The sequence below is a fragment of the Sphaerodactylus townsendi genome, linkage group LG05 (genome assembly GCF_021028975.2).
Source record: "Sphaerodactylus townsendi isolate TG3544 linkage group LG05, MPM_Stown_v2.3, whole genome shotgun sequence".
NCBI lineage: Eukaryota > Metazoa > Chordata > Lepidosauria > Squamata > Sphaerodactylidae > Sphaerodactylus > Sphaerodactylus townsendi.
The window spans coordinates 78,924,340-78,944,885 of record NC_059429.1 but is presented as its reverse complement, the minus strand read 5'-3'; the positions used below and the strand labels follow the sequence as shown (position 1 = coordinate 78,944,885).

The 20,546-nt window shown below is 44.2% G+C and overlaps 1 protein-coding gene across 1 annotated transcript in view; it reads left to right on the top strand.

Moving 5' to 3' along the window:
• CACNA1S (calcium voltage-gated channel subunit alpha1 S) overlaps positions 1 to 20,546 on the top strand; it is a 99,992-nt gene that overhangs the window by 8,624 nt on the left and 70,822 nt on the right. Inside the window, exons 3-11 of the mRNA XM_048497868.1 lie at positions 7,742 to 7,881; positions 9,533 to 9,666; positions 11,230 to 11,382; positions 11,634 to 11,839; positions 12,694 to 12,797; positions 15,588 to 15,736; positions 16,870 to 16,951; positions 18,228 to 18,388; positions 19,382 to 19,607. Of these exons, the coding sequence (XP_048353825.1) occupies positions 7,742 to 7,881; positions 9,533 to 9,666; positions 11,230 to 11,382; positions 11,634 to 11,839; positions 12,694 to 12,797; positions 15,588 to 15,736; positions 16,870 to 16,951; positions 18,228 to 18,388; positions 19,382 to 19,607 (1,355 nt within the window). The remainder of the gene's footprint in view (positions 1 to 7,741; positions 7,882 to 9,532; positions 9,667 to 11,229; positions 11,383 to 11,633; positions 11,840 to 12,693; positions 12,798 to 15,587; positions 15,737 to 16,869; positions 16,952 to 18,227; positions 18,389 to 19,381; positions 19,608 to 20,546) is intronic.

Here is a 20,546-nt window from a genome sequence, read left to right as displayed (position 1 = left end):
CTGAAGATCTACTCCAGATCGGATTCTGAGAGGGACAGCATTCTTGTATCTTAATATTCTGCAGCCAACAACTCAGCAGATCCATTTGCTCCTCTTTTAGTCTCTTCTAAAATTTAAACTACATCCAAATGCGAGCCCCTGCCTGGACTCACCCCTACCCCAGGCTCTGAAGCCCGGTTACTTACCTGGTCCATGGCCATCAGTGGGAGGGAAAGACACCAGGAACAGGCTGCCTCCCTAAGACAGAGACAGAAATTTACAGGAGCCAGCCATCAGATGACTGAAGAGGACCACGTGGACCAGGGAAACTGACAAGGCTGGGCAAGGCCCAATGTAGGGGCTATTGGGTGAATGGAGAAAGATTGATGATTGGCTCCTCTAAGACAGAGGAAGATGGAAGAAGACCAAAGGGGGAAATTAAAGGCAAGCTTCACAGACAGACAGGCCAGGAAGGAAGGAATCAGCACAAGAGGCAGAGCATTGCTCCAAGGAGGTATGGAGAAACCTGCTGAGATGAGTTGGAGTCCTTCCTTCAGTGGTGGGATTCAGCAGGTTTGCACCACTTCGACAGAACCGGTTGTTAAAATGGTGCTTGTAAACAATCAGTTGTTAAATTATTTTAATCCCGCCACCGGAACCGGTTGATAAAGTATTTGAATCCCACCACTGCCTTCCTTCCCCAGCTATGAGACCCAAGGAGCCCCAACATGGAAGGCACAATGACAGAGAGGAAGAGAGGGACCTCATGGAAGAGGGCTTTCACCAACTGTGTTTTCCTTTCATAGAAACATATACCTGCCCTCTTGTTTTAGCTAGGAGTAAGACTCACCTTGTCTAAGGCATAACTGACTCTTAACCAGAGTCAAATGTTTACACTTGAAGCCCTTTGAGAAAATAGCTACAGTTTTAGATAGATTACCATTCCCTTTGACATTTAAATTGATTAGTAGAATCAGAAGCCAAGCCTGTGTCCTTCTTCCCCATTTAGAAAAAATGAACTTGTTTACAAGAAATCAGAAGCATACAAAGTGCTTAATCACAGTTGATTCATACAATATCAAGATATTTCCCCATATTCATATAGACTTAGAACCATTTCCATTATTTTTCATTCGACTTGTCATTAGCAATGCAAAATGACAGTGATCACTTCCTGTTTCAAAGCCACAGGCCCACATCCTTAGACACAGAAGGTAATTGTTCTGGCATTCTAGCTTCTTTTTCAATGTTCACAATCTAAGGTTCACAATCCAAACTGGATCTTTACATTTTTCAAAAATTAGTTCCAGGCCCGAATCTGTGGCAAAACAATCCCCTTGTCCCTTATTTTTACCACATGGAATGAGAGATTTAATCAGCTGGTCTGGGTCTCAAGCTGCTAGATCACAATAAGGAGTTCACCTCCCCAGCTTTATCCTGCGCATTTCTCTGCTTCTACCAGCAGGCCATTAGAAGCACTGCATTCTGAAGGCTTAAGGTTCTGTTCAAATTCAGAATACCCTCCTTATTTTCAGAAACCATGTAGATAGGGGAAAACTTTTTTGGAAATCTCAGCCAGCCAGGCTGTCCCTGCTTGTCTTTGATTCTTTCATAAGCATGAGCCCCACAATAAAGCTTTGCCCATGGGTTCAAAGACAAAATATCTCCAATTTCAAAAAAATTGAATAAGCAGTCTATAGATGGAATGAGTAAAAGCATACAGTTGAACAGTAAAAGACTACAAGCATCCGAGCATGGGAAAATCAAACAGACATAAATGCATAATCTTTTCCGAGGTCAGAATTTATCTCTGCAATGTAGAACAGACAAGCAGAAATATCTTAATGTTTTCCTTTTTGTTGCCCAGGCTCTGTTCATCTCAGTTTTACCTTTTTTCTCCATTAAGCTGGTCACCTCTCTTCAAATGATGTCCCCACATGGGTCTCCTTCAGAGTCTCCTCAAAGTCTCTACCCTGACACCTTTATCTCAAGCTTTTCTATTCCTATATCAGAACTGCCCTTGGACCTTCGTGTCCTGTTTCATCTTGCCTTCCAAGGCACCTGGACACCAGCAGCCATCCAAGTCTCTGTCTGGTAATGTGCCCCTTTCCCAGTTTTCCCAACTGTTGGAGGTTTTTTCTTTTGGTACACCCATTGTTTCCACCCAGCCGTTGTAGGAATTATCCATCACAAGAACCAGAGCTCCCAGTTTCCCTTTCCCTTGGGTTACTGTTCTAAAACCCTGCTTCGTATCTGTGTGTCTCACTACCCAGTGTCTGCTTCGCAAGACACCAGCTTACTGCACTAGTACGCTCCTGGGGAATTAGCAACTCACCAATTGACTTGCCCGCCCCCCTGGCATCTATTTTAAATAGTGTGTTCAAATGGAAAAAGCATATGTAGTACAAAGAACAACTACCACCATTATATATGTGTGGTGTAAACATGCTATTTCTCTGTCTATCATTCTGTGTGTGCCCTAGCTGATCTTATTCTAAGGCAGGCTCTTTAACTTAAAAGTTACAGTATTTTAAAAGTTTATCTTGGGTCCTTTCTGCACAGCAAATTCTGAGTGGGTTACGGCTGGGATTAACAAACCCAGCATAGGTCTGGGACCTCAGAATGGCTGGCTGTCCTATGGAGGTGCCTTCGCATGGAGGCACTTTTTAAAAACTTCCCTGCCTGCCTTCTCCCCCCCCCCCCCGGCCTGACTGCGAAGCACCCCCGGGCCATGATACAGCCCATTTGCCCTGTGTGGCTCTGAAGATGGGAGCCGGGGAAGGGTTTTTCAAGAATCGTGTTATGTGCAATTCTCTTGTTTTAACGCAGCTCACAGCTGTGACCGTTCGCTCAGCTGTGGCTGTCAGCTGCATTGAAACAAAATAGTTGCACATAATGCGACTATCGAAAACCCTGGGGGGGGGGGAATGTGGAGTGGATCCGCGTTAGGATCAGAATCCATGTGAAGTTCCCCCCACCAACCCGGGTTTTTTGCTGGGTTTATCCCAATTTAATTGACCCGTGCGGAAAAGGCCTTGGAGTTTTATTCAAACTTGCAACACTCCACATGGCAATGACAGCATTCAACTAGAGCCCACATGTAAGAGCTCCTTCCCCTGATGTAGAATCAGCCAGAAAGAGCTTTTCCCTTTGTGCGAAAGGGTTTTTAATATTTCTGTTTGCCCAACCCCATGTGGGTCAAAGAAGCCTTTCCTGAAATCTCCAGGAAGAGACTTTCTAGCATTTTAAACCTCCCGAATCTCTCTCCCCCACTCGGTGTCACTTTCTGCAGTCCAAGGCATAAGTTGACCATTTTATTATCTTCAAGTTGAGAGGCTATTAGCATTTCTAAAGCCTGACTGGGTGTGGCATTTCTCCATCTCTCTGCTTCAGGAAGGGTTTTTTCTTTCTACAAATCCCACAAATCTTTCCCACTCAAAATTGACAGGGACAAAAAGGAAAAGTCTAGAACCTTGTGGTAATTTTTGAGATTCAAGAAGCCCATTGTTTATGAGTTCTCATGCCAAACTTCTCCTGATTCTTCTGTGTTCTTTTGGGCTATGCTCATTACTGTACAGATGGCACCTCCACCAATGAATTTAGAAGGAATTGAAGGGGAAGAATGTATAATCCCACTTTCTTTGGATCACACTACCTAAGAGGGCACTTTGATTTTAACCCCAGGCATTCACAAAGCATAAACCCAATATTTCAAAAGCAAAGCAAAGCATATTTTTAATACAAATACCTGGTGTGAAATGTCATTTTGCAACATTATTTTGTTATTTATATTTCATTGCAAAGATTTTAATTTGCTTTCATTTCATTGAAATCAATGGAAACATGATTGCCCTTCATCTCTTCTTCTCCCTGTATCCCCCTGGCAGGACTTAATGGGTGGCTGCAGTTACTGTTGACAAAACAGCAGTTACAGGCTTGTGGCAGTGATGGCTGGTCAGGCAGACAACTGATAAGTGGGAGGGGGGCTGAAGAACCTCCCCCTCCCCAGCAGCTTGGGTGCTGTTTCTGGCACAACCAAGGCACTGAGACTGCTGAGCCCTGGGAATGTATTCCTCCAGGCATCTAGCCATAGCAGCCATAGCAACCCAGTGAGTGCCTTCAGGAAGTAGGAAGCAGGAAGAGAGGATTAAAGGAAAAGCCGAAGTGAATGAAAAAAAAAAAAAGCTGAAGTGAAAGCCAGAAAAAAAGCCAAACAATATTATTAATTCATCACAATTTTCCTTTGGTTTGGGTTTTCAAGTGGAATGAAATTAATGATGTTTTTTTCTATTCACGTGGCTCATTTCTTTGTGGACAAATGCACATCCCTGAGAACCACCTTAGCATATCAGAACGTAAGAATGAGCCTGTTGGATCAGACCAGAGTCCATCTAGTCCAGCACTCTGCTACTCGCAGTGGCCCACCAGATGCCTTTGGGAGCTCACATGCAGGATGTGAAAGCAATGGCCTTCTGCTGCTGCTGCTGGTCTGCTAAGGCATTTCTTTCTGGTCTGCTAAGGCATTTGCAATCTCAGATCAAGGAGGATCAAGATTGGTAGCCATAGATCGACTTCTCCTCCTTAAATCTGTCCAAGGTGATCCATTCATATTTGTTGGATTTTGTAATGTGCATTTATTTTGTTTTGTTATTTTGTTTGTTTATGCATTTAAAGAAGCTTTTAAAGAACCGTTATTACATGCAGGGTTCTCAATATAACAATGACAACATAAAGTGCAAGCAGGGGATTGCATTTAGTTCTGCTCTCCTCAGTTATCAATTGGCAGAAGGCTTTAATTATAATCCATAAACAAACAACATATTAGCAGACTGACCATCTCTAAGCAGAATCGCCAAAATACTTAGAATCCCACTCAGATCTAATCTATGAGATTTATGCCCAAGGAAATGTTCTCAGGACTGCACTGTAATTTACTTTTTCCTGTTCACTAAAACATGCAAAGTGGGATTGTACTTTAATGTTGATTCAGTCACATAACCACGGATGGCCATGGCAAGTACTGATCAACATATCCTAATGTGGTTGTGCTGTCTGCTTTATTCGGAAATAGGTACAGCCTGTCAGGGAAGGGGCCCCGGCAACCCCATGGGGAGCTTAGAGTGATGGACAGTTGCAGCTGTGGGTACGGCAGCAGCCTCTAATGTGAACAGTGGGGGGGGGGGGTGCTCCACAGTAACTATTCTAGGCTGTGACAGCCAAAGGTAGCCATGCTGGCTGTTGTGTCAGCTGAAGCACTGAGCAGAAAAGAGCGGCTGGGTCATAAAGATAGCAAATGCTCTCTGTGCTCCAGTGGTGCTTAAAGAGTTTTTTTTTTTTTTTTTTTGCTCCTCGCCCTTTTTAGACAGTTTTTTCTGTGCCACAGTGTGCCGGGAGAAATTCATGCAGGTTGGATCAACAGAGTGCTAGTGTAGTTTCACAATCTTTATAAGGAACTAGAATTCAGCAAAACCAGATCCCTATGGCATCTTCAACATTTATCTGCTTCTGAGCAAGAGTTAAAAAAAATGTTGGGGGGAGGGGAATCCTAGCTCCTCCACTATTTGCTCCTCCTCTTTTTTCCACTGTCAAATCATATCCAACTTACAGCAACCCCACAGGGTTTTTTAAGGCAAGAGACACTGGGAGCTGGTTTGCCTGCCTCCATGTTGAGACCCTGGTATTCCTTGTATGTCTCTTGTCCAAATACTTGCCAAGGTCAACCCTGCTTAGCTTCTGATAGCTGACAAGATCAGGCTAGCCTGGGCTATCCAGGTCAGAGACTATTTTGGTAACTAGTGAGAAAGGAAAAAGAGAGCGGGCTTTTTTTTAGTTGTTATTCTGATTGCTTGACAACCCTAGATGGAATGCATCACCATAAAGTCTTTGATCATGCACAGATGGAAGATCTAGATGAGGCTGATTGATCACTGTGAATTTACTTCATAAATAGCAAAAGGTCTCAGAGTATGTGGTAGGCTCAAAAATGATTTTATTTTCAATTGACTATTTTATTTTTATTATTTTAAAAACATACTTTTTGTTATTTATTTATTCCTCTATCCTACACCTGAGCAGTCTGGGCTGGGGCCAGGGCAAGGCCGGGCAGGGCTGGCATAAGCCATCATGGGCTGAGAAGTCCCCCTCCCCAACACACACACACACACACACACACACACACACACACAGAGAGAGTGATGCATCTGAGGTGCTGCACGCCTGTACACCTTAGAGTTACCAACTCTAAGAAGGCAGAGAGCTGGTAAAGAGTGGGGCCACCCTAAGAGGAAAGGAAATAAAAAGAGTGGGAAAGGTCAAGCAAGCAGCAGGAATGAAGTCTTTGTAAACTCTGCCCTCTGTCACAGCTCATTTCTCTTAAAGAAAACTTTCACATGGTGATGCTTTCCAGTGGAAGTCCCGTTGTTGCTGCAGCTTTCAATGCAATACAGCAGCAACCCAGCTTCCAGATAGCATGTTTCCCTTCATTGTCCCTGCCCCATGCCCATTCCTCTCCCATCCCACCCGCTCAGGAGTGCAGGTAGGATGGGAGTTAGGGCTGGTTCCAGATTTTGCAGGACCCTGGGGAGAAAATTCCCAGGGCCCCCCTTCCCACCCACTCACCCACCCACGTGTCTCACTACCTGCCTGTTCACCCCTCCCTCGCCTGTTCACAAGTCCTCCCACTGCCCATCTCACAGCCAGCTGCACCACTCGCAGCCTATCCCTGATGGTGCTGGGCAGTGTGTGCAGCTGGATTCACAGGTGGAAAAGTGCTCTAAAAGGAGCAGGCAGGGAAATGGCATGTTCTAATGGTTGGCAGCTGCAGTGGGCCACGCCCACACCAGAAGCCTTGGGCCCTGGCAGCTGACCCACCTGAGGGTATGCTGATACATAAGATGATTGTCAACCTCCAGGTGGTGGTAGCAGCTGCTTGCATGAGTTGCAAAATATACACAGGGGATCACAAAGATCCAGTATTGTGTAGTGGTATTACAGTATGACTAGTACCCAGGAGACATAGGCCGTTTCCCCACTTTTAAAATGACGTCGGTTTCGTCTGGTCCAGGACCTTTTTAGCGCGAGGGTCGTGTTCCCCGGGCTTCCCCACTGCCCTGCTCCCTGCGTGGGGTCATCGAAAGGCGCCGTTTTGAGCAGCGCCAGAATGGCCCGCGCTGAGGGGGCGCAAGAGGTTGTTGCCGCCCCTGTAGTGGGGAGTGCAGTTGGGCCCCGCGCTACTTGGCCAGAGTAGCGCACAGCAAACGGTGAGTGGGGAAAGGGCCATAGATCCAAATCCCAATTCAGTCATCCAGCTCACTGGGTAACCTTGTGCCATTCACTCTCTTTCAGTGACAACTGCTTCACAGGATTTTTGTGAGGATAAAATGAGGGAGCAAAGAACTACAGGTTCTGCTCTGAGTTCCTTGTTAGAGCGTGGGTTGGATAAAAAAAGAGATGCGTTTCTGTGGATGACATTTGTGAACTTTTAGCTCACGTTCACACAGAAAGCAGAGAGGGAAAACAGTCACAATCTGGATATTCTCACATGATTAAAGAAGTGGGACTTTATAAAGTGCCAGAAAAAGAAGAACGAGACTTGATGCTGTACAAATCACTTTGAAAAACAAGATGTACAACTTTGGATTGTTCAATTACACTTCCGTGGAATTACATTTCTGGGACTCACAGAGGAAATCTGTTGGAGGCTGTTATCCATTTTACAAACATTCCGTATCTTTCCCCTCTACCTTCTATGTCTTTCTTTCAGGAGAAACTAGAATACTTCTTTCTGATCGTGTTTGCCATTGAGGCAGCGCTAAAGATCATAGCCTATGGATTTCTATTCCATGCAGATGCTTACCTACGAAATGGCTGGAATGTGCTGGATTTTACCATAGTCTTTTTAGGGTAAAGAAATTGAATTTCATGTATTTTTCTATGTGCTGCAGAAGGTGAGATTCTGTAGGAGAATGCTAAAATGTCATTGGGAACAATGTTAAATTGATAGCATGGTTGGTTATATTGGGGAAGGGCAGATAGCTTCAGATGCTCCCTTCTAAACAGCTTTTCAGCATTCTGACAGAACATAACCATTCTGACTTCCTTGCAACTTGGTTATTATGAAGGGTTGTACATCTCTCCCCACCCCTATATTCAATTTATGTTAACGTATACATTAAGCTCAGTGAATACTTATGAATAGCAATAGCAAACTTAAAAAAAAAGAACTTCTTCCATTTGGGAACTGTGTTAACCAGAGGCCCTACAAAGTGGTATTTGGAGCCCTCACTGTAAGAGTGTAGAAAAGTGTCTACAAACAGAAGTGAATGGGTAGCAGGGAACCACACACCTTGGTAACGCTTTCATATGCAACCATTATACATGTCCTAAATATTCTGAATCCTTTGTATGCGTTTCAGAATTTCTGTTCACAGCAAATACCATGGTGTACACACGAGTTGCACAAAATGTGAAGCAGTGTTAAATGTGAGTACACAATTAGATTGGAAAAGGTTAGTGTGAGCCAGAAGGTGTACAGAGACAGCTGCCACTGTACTTGTAATCATGGTAAACTAGAAAAGGTATAAATGTCCGCCAGCTGTTGCTCTGTGCTGCCTGGTTTGCACTATGATGTCTTTATTCTCCATGTGCACAGTATATAAACAATGTCTGTATATGTGAATTAGCCCAGATTCCACTAACACTGCAAGTGATTGGGTCAACTGTTGATCTGGAAAGGGGCCAAGCATCCAGAGCAGAATGGAGACTTGGGCTCTTACACAGTCATTCACACATAGGGATGTCCCTACTGATCCTATGATTCAGCATTTAGGATCTCCTGGTGCCCATGGAGACTTCCACTTACTCCAACTAAAAGCAGGAGAAGACTTTTACATTCCTCACTAAATTCCAAAACCAAGTAATTTCTACATCTGGTAATTCATTTTACAAAGAGCTTCAGTGCCTTCAGCTGTGATGGACAAATAACTGTGCTCAGTGATCTACATATTAGGGAACCAAGTCCCATTGAACAAAGTGGGATTTGCTTCTGAGAAAAAAAATTATTAGAATTACACTGCAAATCACTCCACTAGTTATCAAGTTCTGAGCCACTGGTGGGCAGGCCTGCACAAATCAGGCTGGTTTTGCCATTCTGCCATAAATCTTCCTGGTCAAATATTTATGATGATGTTGATGGGGAAAATAGGATTATATGTTGATGAGGAAAATAGGAGCATGGTTTCTATAAGTTCCAATAAGTTCTAATCCTATTTTCCTCATCAATATGATGAAAATTGCTCATAGCTACTACTACTACTACTGCATTTACTACTATGGACATCAATGGGCTTAGACTGTAGTAACTTCGTATAGGACAGCATAGCTGCAACCATGCCACAGAGAAGGCAAGCTCCATTTCTTTTGAAGACATAACAAGAAGGTTTCTGATCCATGTGCCTTTGTTTTAATTCATTATCGGCCTTGTTGTTTCTACTTTGACTCCACTATTTTGTCAGCTCACCTTCCTTCAACGCCTCCTTTTACCTTTCTCTCACAGAGTTTTCACGGTGATCCTGGAGAGAATCAGCGTAATGGAGAGTGCCCTTCTCAGTGGGCAGGGTGGTTTTGATGTCAAAGCTCTGAGAGCCTTTCGTGTGCTACGGCCTCTACGCCTGGTGTCGGGAATACCGAGTAGGTGACTCTGTCTTAGGTTTTCATGATTGGATGCATGCAGAGAAATAAATAAAATATATCATGTTGTTGCGTGAGGCTCTATGAGAGTCAGCATAGTGTAGTTGTTAAGTTGTTAAGGTGTTAGACGAGGATCTGGGGAACCCAGATTTGAATCCCCACACTGCCATGGAAGCTTGCTGGATAATCTTGAGCCAGTCACACACTCTCACCCCTCCAAGGAATATCAGTGTCGTGAGGTGGGGTAATGACAAACCACCTCTGAACATCTCTTACATTGAATACCTTACAGGGTCACCATAAGCCATTTTTTATTTAACAGCAAAAAAAAAGAGGCTCTTTGCAAGAAGAGGGGAAAGCAGGTAGTTATATCCAATATAAATGTATCTCATATTATTCTAAAAATCAGAATGGTCATAATAACCCTGAGGTAAGTTGGGCTGGCAGCAATAGTGATTGGTGCATATTCACAGTGAGTGTTATGACTGTGGGGATTTGAAATCAGGTCTGCTTCACTCAGCACCATAAACCACAACGCCACAGGCACTCTTGCTACACTGGCTATAGCAGATGATACCCCTTTGATTGTATCTAGAGGAGTATTCAATTATATCCTGCATAATATTTACTTGTGGTACTGGGTTGATCTCTGACATGCTTCTGACAGACTTCACAGCTGACAGTTGTCTCTGCAATATCAGCATTGTACAAACTGTACAATCTGAACAACAGCTTTCCTCTATAAAAGCTAGGAAACAATACCAGCTTTAAAAAACTTTTATGTATTATCTGTTCCCCTTGCTAAATGGTAAGTAAAAACAATTGCCTGTAAATGAGCCTTAAGAGGTTAGTCATAGTTCTCTTCAGGAGAACTGACTGAGCACGTGTAGCCTCCTACCACAGCTTCCTAAGGGGCTTAGAAGCAGGCCAGAGGAGGAGGTGGCCGAGTTCTCTTTCCAGAATGTGCAAGAGAGACCCAATGGAGAAGATGAGAAGGAACCAGGTGCTCTAAACTATCTCTCCTCTACAATTTTGAGCCCAAGCAAAACAAAAAGGATGGAGAGAGTTGCTGAGGACAGGGGCATGTAGGAATCCAAAACACACATATGGGAAATTCCTGGAGATTTTGGATTGGCGTACTGCCAGTTCCTGAAGATTTTGGAACTGGAGTGTTTGGGGAGGGAAGGGGAATGACTTCAGTGGGATATAATGCCATAGAAGCCACCTTCCAAAGTAGCCATTTTCTCCAGGATCTCTGTCACTTGGAGAGCAGTTGTAATCCCAGGAGATATCCAGCCATCACCTTGAGGTTGGCAGCTCCACACACAAGATATATCAGCAGTCTTTCCAGAAGCAGTGCCTTGTGGTTTCTGTGACTGGATTGAATTCTCTTCACAATCCAAGGCTAAGCAGTCATACTTCCTTAAATTGATTTCAACGAGCTTAGAAGGATGTAATTTTGCTTAGGGTTTCACTATCAACTGTAAATGGCAGTGTATGAGGGTGATTGGAAATGTATTGAAAATAAAATCTGACACTGGTCTCTTCTTACTTCTACTGCAGGCCTGCAAGTGGTACTGAACTCTATTATGAAATGCATGTTGCCCCTGCTCCACATTGCTGTGCTTGTCGTCTTCATGCTGATTATCTATGCCATTGTAGGGCAGGAGCTCTTTAAGGGCAAAATGCACAAGACCTGCTACTTCATTGGGACAGGTAGGAGATGTTATTGAACTCCTCTTTAATAAAGGTGCAAAGATGCCTGGGGCATCACATTGGGGTATGGAACAAAACATTGGCTTTTGATTCTCTTACATAAACAGGCTCTGTTATGTAATACCTAGTGCAGTTTCTGAAGCTCTGTTGTAATTAGAATGGAAGAGTGGAGTACATGCTTACAGAGAAAAAATAATGCATTTGCCATACCTTACCAAATCTCACATCTGTACCTTTACTTCCTTCCTCAGATATCATTGCCACAGTAGAAAATGAAAAACCATCTCCGTGTACCAACTCGGGCCATGGGCGCCATTGCACCATCAATGGCTCTGAATGCAGAGGCTGGTGGCCAGGTCCCAATGATGGCATCACTCATTTTGACAACTTTGGGTTTTCTATGCTGACTGTCTTCCAGTGTATCTCCATGGAGGGTTGGACTCAGGTCCTCTACTGGGTATGCTAAGCATGAGAGAGAAGATGCTATACAGCTTGGTGGCCAAATGGCAAATGCAAGGTTGTGAAACTATGGCTATTTGATCCTGCCACTTCCTAGGCAGTAGATCATTCATGGAGTGCAGTCCCACTCACTGTTGTTCCCTAGGAAGAACATTCCTTTCATCAGGGCATCACATCAAGTTCCAGAGTGAGCTTAAGGTGTGGGTCTCAAACACAGCAGCCCCCAAGGTATGGGACCCACTTAACCTAAGTTTGACTTTAGGTCAAACATGAAGAAGCCCTGGGATTTCTATGTTCAGAGCTTCTAAATGTATAAAGAATCACCCAGCAGGGCAAATAGCAGCTGGACAGCTTTGGGTTAGAAAGATAGCACAGAAGAACAAGTTAAAACCCTCTTCCCACTACATGGTCATCCGAAAATGAATCCTTTCAGAAAGGCCATTTCAGAAATGCCATTTCAGAAAAAAATGTTTTGGGGGGACTCCCACTGTGCCTGCGTAAACAGCTCTTCTAAGCCCAATAACCAACAGACACCCCAGAATGGGTGTAACTCTGCTGAGGATGGTACTGCAGTGTCTTATGTACTTGGAGCCTTTTTAACTTTTCACAAGCCTGCCTTTGAAATCAGAAGTGGCTTAAATTATAAATAGCCAGCCAAAGCAGACATTTCAGAGAATCTAGGAAGGGGGTCCTCACCTTTAGCAATGTTGCCATCAACTTTTAGGGGGCAAGGTCCGATGGATGTTAGAGCCTTGATTATCTCCCCAGAGTCAGGCTTTACCCCTGGATACAGAGGTTTTCCAAAATCCCAGTCTCAAAAATATTTCTCTTCATGTTTCTGTTCTGCATCAGGTAAATGATGCCATTGGGAATGAGTGGCCCTGGATCTTCTTTGTCAGCCTCATCTTACTTGGGTCATTTTTTATCCTCAACCTGATCTTGGGTGTGCTCAGTGGGTAAGCATAGCAGTGGTCTTTCTTCTCTCAGCATCATTAACATGGGATATATCTTGAATATGTATTGAATGTGTCTTAACATTTTGTCATTCAAGAATATGTCTTGAATATGTCTTGAGTATGTCTTAACATTTTGTCAGGGGATGATTTTTCCAGGCTATATGGACAAAATCCATGTAAACAATTCTTTTCAAAACATTTCCAAACTGTTTGGCAAGCATTTTATATGCTTTGTGTGGAAAAAGTCATATTCTCACATAACTGTTCTTATTACTGGTCTCAGTCATAGAACAGAGTGCCTCAAACGTGAAGCAGGGCTTCTTAAGACAGACACCAACATATATGTACAAAGTGCCCTCTGCAGTTTGCATTAATTCCTCTGTGAGCTGAAATCCATGGAAGAGAGATTATTCCACTATATGGTGATTTGATCTTCTGTCATAAATATGCCTTTTTACATGTGACATGTAGACTGTGGATCTCCTTGACCAGGGAAGCTGAGTAAAGGTGGCCATTGTCATCTGGCAAAGAAGGATTTGTCCTGCCTGAACTTTACATAGAGTTTAATTTAAATGCTATTAGGGTTTTTTGTTTTGTTTTTAATCCTTGTTCTCAACTGTTTGTTTTAGAATGAAATACTTTGGAATAGATTGAACTTTTGAAGGTTTAATGATGCTTAATGTTCTGCTGTGTAAACTTCTATGAACACCTCTTAGTGGAAAAGTATAGCTGTAAACAATTGAAATATCAAAAAATTAACAATGATTAACAGAAGCACTTGGGCCTATAAGACTGTTCCTGCCTATTGAGCCTGACATGCAAAACATGTTGAGTTATAATAAAATAAGCAAGATCATTAAAGCATGACAACTGACACCAATACGGTGCCTGAATTTAAGTGCAGCTCAAAAAAGAGAGCACCACTCATAGCCCAGCAACTGTAGGGAGATTGGCTTTGGTGGAGTGAGTTGTCTGGAACAACACAAATAAAATCAATGTGACTGTGCAAGTGGAGGGGGGATGAGTAAAGGTCAAAAGAGATGAGGTACTGGAAAATAGATATATCCAATATTTTTCAAAATGCAGATTCAGGGGGAAGAAAATTTGGATCGGACCCACAATTCAATATTATTAAACCTGGATGGCAGAAATGATAGCCCCCCCCCCCCCCCCGGGTCTGCCTTTCTCCCATTTCAGGGCTAATAATATAGCATGGAAAAACAAACCCATTTCAATCAGTGCAGCTGTGGATGAACCCAATATGCTCACCTACCTGTTCACATGTTAAGGGGGGGGGATCTATTTTAAAACAAAATTGAAGATAACCCTGCCTCCCCCACCATTCATTCCTGCCATTTGTTGTTTGCAGCATTTTTTCTCCTGACCTGACTCCAATATGGGAAATTGGTTGGCCTGGGAGGAAAATACTGAGTGAAACAGAGTATTTTGAGCAAAAGCACTGGACTGTAGCTCTCCTAAGTCACATTGGTCAGTGTACACCTGTACCTATTAGGCCAGCAAGGATGTTAATTGCTTTATAGAACTATGATTCAGGGAGGGATTGGCCTTTAGATTAAGTTACCACATGGGGAGGACGAGCAGGCACGAGTGTACTGGCCGTATCCTCTTCCTTAATGGGCTGCAAAGTATGACTGCGTGGAGGACATGCACACACCCCTGCTGTGATCAGTGGTCCTGCTTTCAGAATTTTGCTGACATTGGGGAGGGTGTGTGTGCATGTAGCCGGCAAGTCTGCACCTGTCAGGTCTGAGCAAAGTAGTCTCTGCAGAGGGCCAGTCAGCTTGGACCAGACTGGTAGTCAGGTAGATAGGAGCAGGTGACGAGGAATCTGCATCCATTGACACTGCTGATTGGGTCTCACCTGAGCTGTGGGACTGCTCAGCTTGGCATGTTCCAGGGCTGTTTTAACACCTGCCCCTTGCTGATATGCCAGAAATTGGGGAGAGATGCTACCCAATCCTATTCTGACTAATTTTTGCATGTCTATTTTGCTAGATGGTAGTGGTGTTGACAATAATATGGGTCTCCCCCCCCCCACCCCCCCAAATGCACTTATACTATCTGAGTAATTGAAAGGCAACACTTTTATTATATCCAACAGGAGGGAGATGTTCACTCAAAGGCTAGTGCCTTGTTTAAAGTGGCCCACCAAATTCATAGCTGTGCTGGGTCTGGCTAGGACAGTGATGGCGAACCTTTTCGAGACCGAGTGCCCAAACTGCAACCCAAAACCCACTTATTTATCACAAAGTGCCAACATGGCAATTTAACCTGAATACTGAGGTTTTAGTATAGAAAAAACGGTTGGCTCCAAGGTGCGCGTTACTCGGGAGTAAGCTTGGTGGTAGTCGGTGGCTTTGCCTTGAAGCAACTGTGCAACGCTTCGAAGGGGTGAATCACGACCCTAGGAGGGTTTACTCAGAAGCAAGCCCCATGGCATTGCCAGCAACCGAGCTTACTCTCAGGTAAAGGATCACGCTTTAGTTCTTCCCATGAAAATCAGTAGGGTTTAACAGCGCTTAACAGGGTTACTTACACTGCTTCCCCAAAACTAGGTCTTAGGTTTAATGCTAATAATCTCCCTGAAATAATTACTATTAACACATGACAAACTCTGTGCACGCGTGCCCACAGAGAGGGCCCTGAGTGCCACCTCTGGCACCCATGCCATAGATTCACCACCACTGGGCTAGGACCACCCAGCCCATTTCTCATGCTCTTAACTGTGATGTGGTATGTGCTAATTTTTAACTGCCCCCCCCCCCCCAGGGAGTTCACCAAAGAGCGTGAGAAAGCCAAATCACGAGGTACATTCCAGAAACTGAGGGAGAAACAGCAATTAGAGGAAGACATGAAAGGTTACATGGATTGGATCATTCATGCAGAAGTCATGGACAGTGACCGGACCCGTGGTGAAGGTACTAAATGCAACAGCTACCTGATTAACCAGTGGGAAAGAGAGCCAGTGGGAAAGAGAGAAGATTAAAAAACCAAAACATGCTATGGAATGAAAACTGCTGGAACTTCCAGTAGAGAATGTCTTCAAGAAACAGCCTTTTTGACTTGACATGTGAAGCTGTGGGTTGTTCTAATGATATTTTCTGTGAATGGAAAGTGGGGGGATGATTGTCACTGACTGCTCCCTCACTGCAGACTGCAGATACCCCTTGTTCTGTTCTTGGGGATCCTTGGCCCCTTAGGAGTAGCAGTTCATGGAGCTGTGGTGGCAGCACAGCAGCCAAGTGGGGGGAGCAAGGGCGAAGCAGAGTGTACTAAATTGCATCTGGGCACAGGGAGTAGTACCAGGGCTCCTGGCAGAAAGCATAATGGTGAACAGATAGATGCATTTGGGGAAAGGGAGGCAGTGAGCCCAACTTTAAAGGACAAGCTGCCTCCTTTTTTCCCCGCTTGGCTGTACACCACTTTTTGCAGTGGTCCTAGACCCAATCTCAGAAGCCTCCTTCACAGGAAATCCTGAGCACATGAAGGTCCAGTGTGCACTGCTCAGTTGCTGGGTCAGATCACAACTAGCTGACACTCAACTTATGAGGCTGCTGAGCACCAGGCAGACCAACAGCCCTGCACATTGAATAGTGGCAATGGCCTCACTGGGCTGCTGTGCTGGAAAGGTCCTTTCAAAGACTGGCGGAAGCTGGGATTTACCATTTTCTTGTGCTTCATGGGATTCATTAGCTCTTTGATTATTTTATGGTGCTCTTAGATACATTATAACTTATAATCAACTCTGAAGATGCCAGCCACAGATGCAGGCGAAACGTCAGGAGAGAATGCTGCTAGGACACGGCCATACAGCCCGGAAACCACACAGCACCCAAATATAATCAACTCGGCTGAGAGTACTGTTCACTGGGAAATGTCCTCTGAGAGAACAGAAAGCAAGAATAGGGAGATGGAGAGCTGCATGAGCATAGACAGAGTGAAGAGTTATGCATCAGTTCTTACATTTTAGTCTTACAAACAAGCCTTGTTGGAAATTACACTGTGCTTGGGCTGCCTAATAAGACAATGGTTCTGTTTCCATCTTCCACAGGGATGATGCCATTGGATGAAGGCGGCTCAGAGACGGAGAGCCTGTATGAAATTGAGGGCATGAATAAATGGATCCTCTTCTTGTAAGCAGAATGCCTAGACACTCGCTCCTTCTAGTGCACAGTTCAAATCTTTGTGAGGCCATTTTAACATTTTCAAAGGAACAAATCAAGAGAGCTGTTAACTGAAGAAAAGTATTTTTCTGTTAGCTGTAAAGTGTTAGTCATGTTTCTAGGGTCAGCCAGGTGATCTTCAGGTGAGACCTGCAGCTCAGCAGAGAGCTCACCATGGTGCTGGACCAATCTAGGGCCTGACAGCAAGGGATGAAGCAAAACTCAAGAAAGTCACATGCTCTGCTGTCTTCTCTAAGCATCCCTCCCACCTGGAAAAGGGAGTTCACCTCAGAGACCTCTCTTATTTCCTGGCAGGAGGGATGCACAAATGTGTAAAATCTCAGCTCTTTCACAGCTGCAGTTTCAGAAGAGAGCTCCAGTGACTTATGCTCTTTGCTCCCAAACCCATAAAGCCTGCTTTTCTTTTTAATCTATCTCCACAACACTCTCTCACCCTATTACATGTTCTCACATTTCCTTCTGCTGTAACAAGGGTTTGTTATAACTGATCTTTAGATCACTGAAATCAGTTCCCCTTGAAGAAATGGCAGCTTTGGAGGGTTGACTTCCCCTCTGAGCTCCCTCCCCTCTCCAAACTCCCCTCCTCAGTCTCTACTCAAATCTCCAGGAATTCCCCAACCTGGAATTGGCAGCTCTAGTGCCACTGGAGGTCTCTAGGAACCCTTCTCTGTGTTACTTTCCCCTCCCATTCTCTCTCCTACTTTTGATGAGCTTGAGTAGGCTGAAATGTTCACACAAAAGCCTAAATATTCATACAAAAGGGCAGCAAAAATGGGTATTTGGACTCCTGGGCTCCCAGGCTCCCACCAGAGGTGGGAAATCTTCTTCTCCACTACTGTTTCTCACCAGCTACTCCAGCAGTTGGCAGGAGGGGGTGGGGAGGGGAATCTGTCTGTACCACTTTGATGTAATTTCCAGGAAAAACCCAGAAGTGTTTGCAGCCAGACTGTAAATTCAGTGCATTCTAGTAATCACTCCAACTTCTATGTTTTTTTGTCCAATTGTACCCTTCCCACTCACATATTTCCACTGTTTGCTAGGCCATGCATGGGCAACCTCGGGGTGGGGCACAAATAGAAGGACTTCAGATGGCCCAAGGGCCTTATGATTCTGGGCCTGGCTCTGCACCTAGAACAACAGTGGCTCCAAAACATTTGTAGGACTGGCCTTGAAGGCTGATTTGCTGCAGTTCTCATTTTGACTCTCCTTGCCCCTTTTCCTCTAGCCGGCATTGGCGGCGATGGAACCGTCTTTTTCGCCGGAAATGCCGTGAAGTCGTTAAGTCCAAGTTTTTCTATTGGTTTGTGATCATGATTGTCTCCTTGAATACACTCTCAATAGCAACTGAGCATCACAATCAGTCTGACTGGCTGACCAAGGTACAAGGTGAGCTTCCAGTTCTGGGGGACTTCCCAGGTTCTGATTAACAAGGTGAAATGATCTCAGTCTGTAATGATGTTTGTCAAAATGTCAGTCCTGAGCAATATTGCCTCAAGTTGTTGCTTCTTTCTGTTTTTAGCCTTCTCCTATCCCAAACTAATTTCCTCCTCCAGTACTGATTTACTTTCTCCCTGACTGTCACTACTGTCTATATTTCCACATTTGTGTACAAATTTGAATGCACACAGAATTTCCCACTAGCTTTGGACTTAAAGCAATCTTTTCACTCCTTAGATCCAGCCTCATACACTCAAGACCTCACACTACAGCATGCTTCTTTGCCCTGGCTTTTAAAAAAAGTAAAATATAGCCGAGAGCAGAGAACCAGTGGAGAGGAAAGGGACTCTTGCCATTTGTATGCTCAAAGATACCTGTACCCCCCCCTCCCACCAAGTAGGAAACCAGCTAGGTAACAATTTCAAGTGAGCAGAATCAAAGGGAATAAAGCCCAGCACCTCAACATCCCCTTCCCAGTGGCAACATGAGACACAGCATTTCAAGTTTCTAGTGTCAAGTGTCAAGGGAAAGATTCACACACTGGCATATAGTGACCTCCATGCGGGCCTCTAATGACTCCTCTGAGGGCTGAAAATGAAGGTCAACAGGTATATTTGTAAATAATCCTGTTTGCAGAGTAATGGGTGGAATGTAGCTTTGTGCTCCAGTTTATGATAGGAACAGTTATCTTTTTAAAGACCAGCCTTTTTTAGAATGTTCGTTAAGATCTCCCAGAATTCCATGCTGCTGCATGCAAGACTGTAAAATCCAACAGGGAATGGGTGTTTTGCCCTCTCAACAGAGAGAAGCGCTAAATAGGATGAGCAGTAGTCCTAGACTCCCCCCTTCTCTTCCTCCTTCCTCTGAAGAGAAATTAGGCTGTTGGATGGTTGCTGGTAGCTAGAGGTGAACTCCTCCATTCATGATATTTCCTGTTTGCAGATATTGCCAACCGGGTGCTGCTAGCCCTCTTCACAGTTGAGATGATTCTGAAGATGTATGCCTTGGGTCTGCACCAGTACTTCATGTCCATCTTCAACCGCTTTGATTGCCTGGTGGTTTGTACTGGAATTCTGGAACTTATACTGGTGGAAATTGTTTCCATGAGTCCCTTGGGCATCTCAGTTTTGAGGTGCATTCGCCTGTTGAGGATCTTCAAGATAACCAAGTGAGTGCCCCCACAAGGTCTCATGTTCAATCCCTGGCATCTCTGTTTAAAGAATGATGTGCGAAATATCTCTTCTTTCCCATAAGGGGAAAGGAAGCCTAAAAATGTAATAACATACAAACAAACAAACAAATGAGATGCTGCAGAGTTGCCTCCAGCAACTGAAGAGAACTCTGAGCTAAATGGGCTGTGATTTGAATCAATATGAGACATTCTGGAACAATCACATCCAAAGTGGCAATGACTGTAAGACACATGATAGCTCAGTTATTTTGGATATGCCAGGATGTGTTCAGCATGCTCCAGAAATGTGGAGATAGGATAGAAGTTTTTCTCCCTCATTCAGTACTAGAACTGATTGGTTCAGCACAGGCAAAAAGAAGTCCCTTTTCACACCATGCGTATAAAAATAACTTATGGAATTTACTGCTGCAAGATGTGGTGAGAGCTATAGTTCAGATTTTTTTTTTAAAGGATGGGAGAAACTGGTAGTCCCTTCCTTCTTGGTGATGAGATTGGTGCAGATATGGAGCGGAGATGTCCTTTGGAATTCCGTGCCCAGGGAAGCCCACCTTATAATATCCTTTCACTGTTTTATTAAAACTTGGTTTCATAAGAGAGCTTCCCTTGAAGCAGGTTTGGGTTTTACTGGCCAGTATCTGAGCAAATGTTAACAGATGTATGAAAATCTGCATCTTTTACTAAGATAATCAGCCTTACTAAAGTGCCAAATGACTCTTGCAGATCCTGTATATCACATTTGTGCAGATGCAGTCTAATCTGTGGTTCCTTCTGCACAGCAAATGTACAATGGGTTGAGTCATGATAAAGGAACCTGTTTTCCTGTTTTCCCATTCACATGAGTCCCATGCAGGAAGCGACTGGTGGCCATAGAAACAATCCAGGTTGCTGTCCCGCCTTTGCACAGAGACGCTTCTC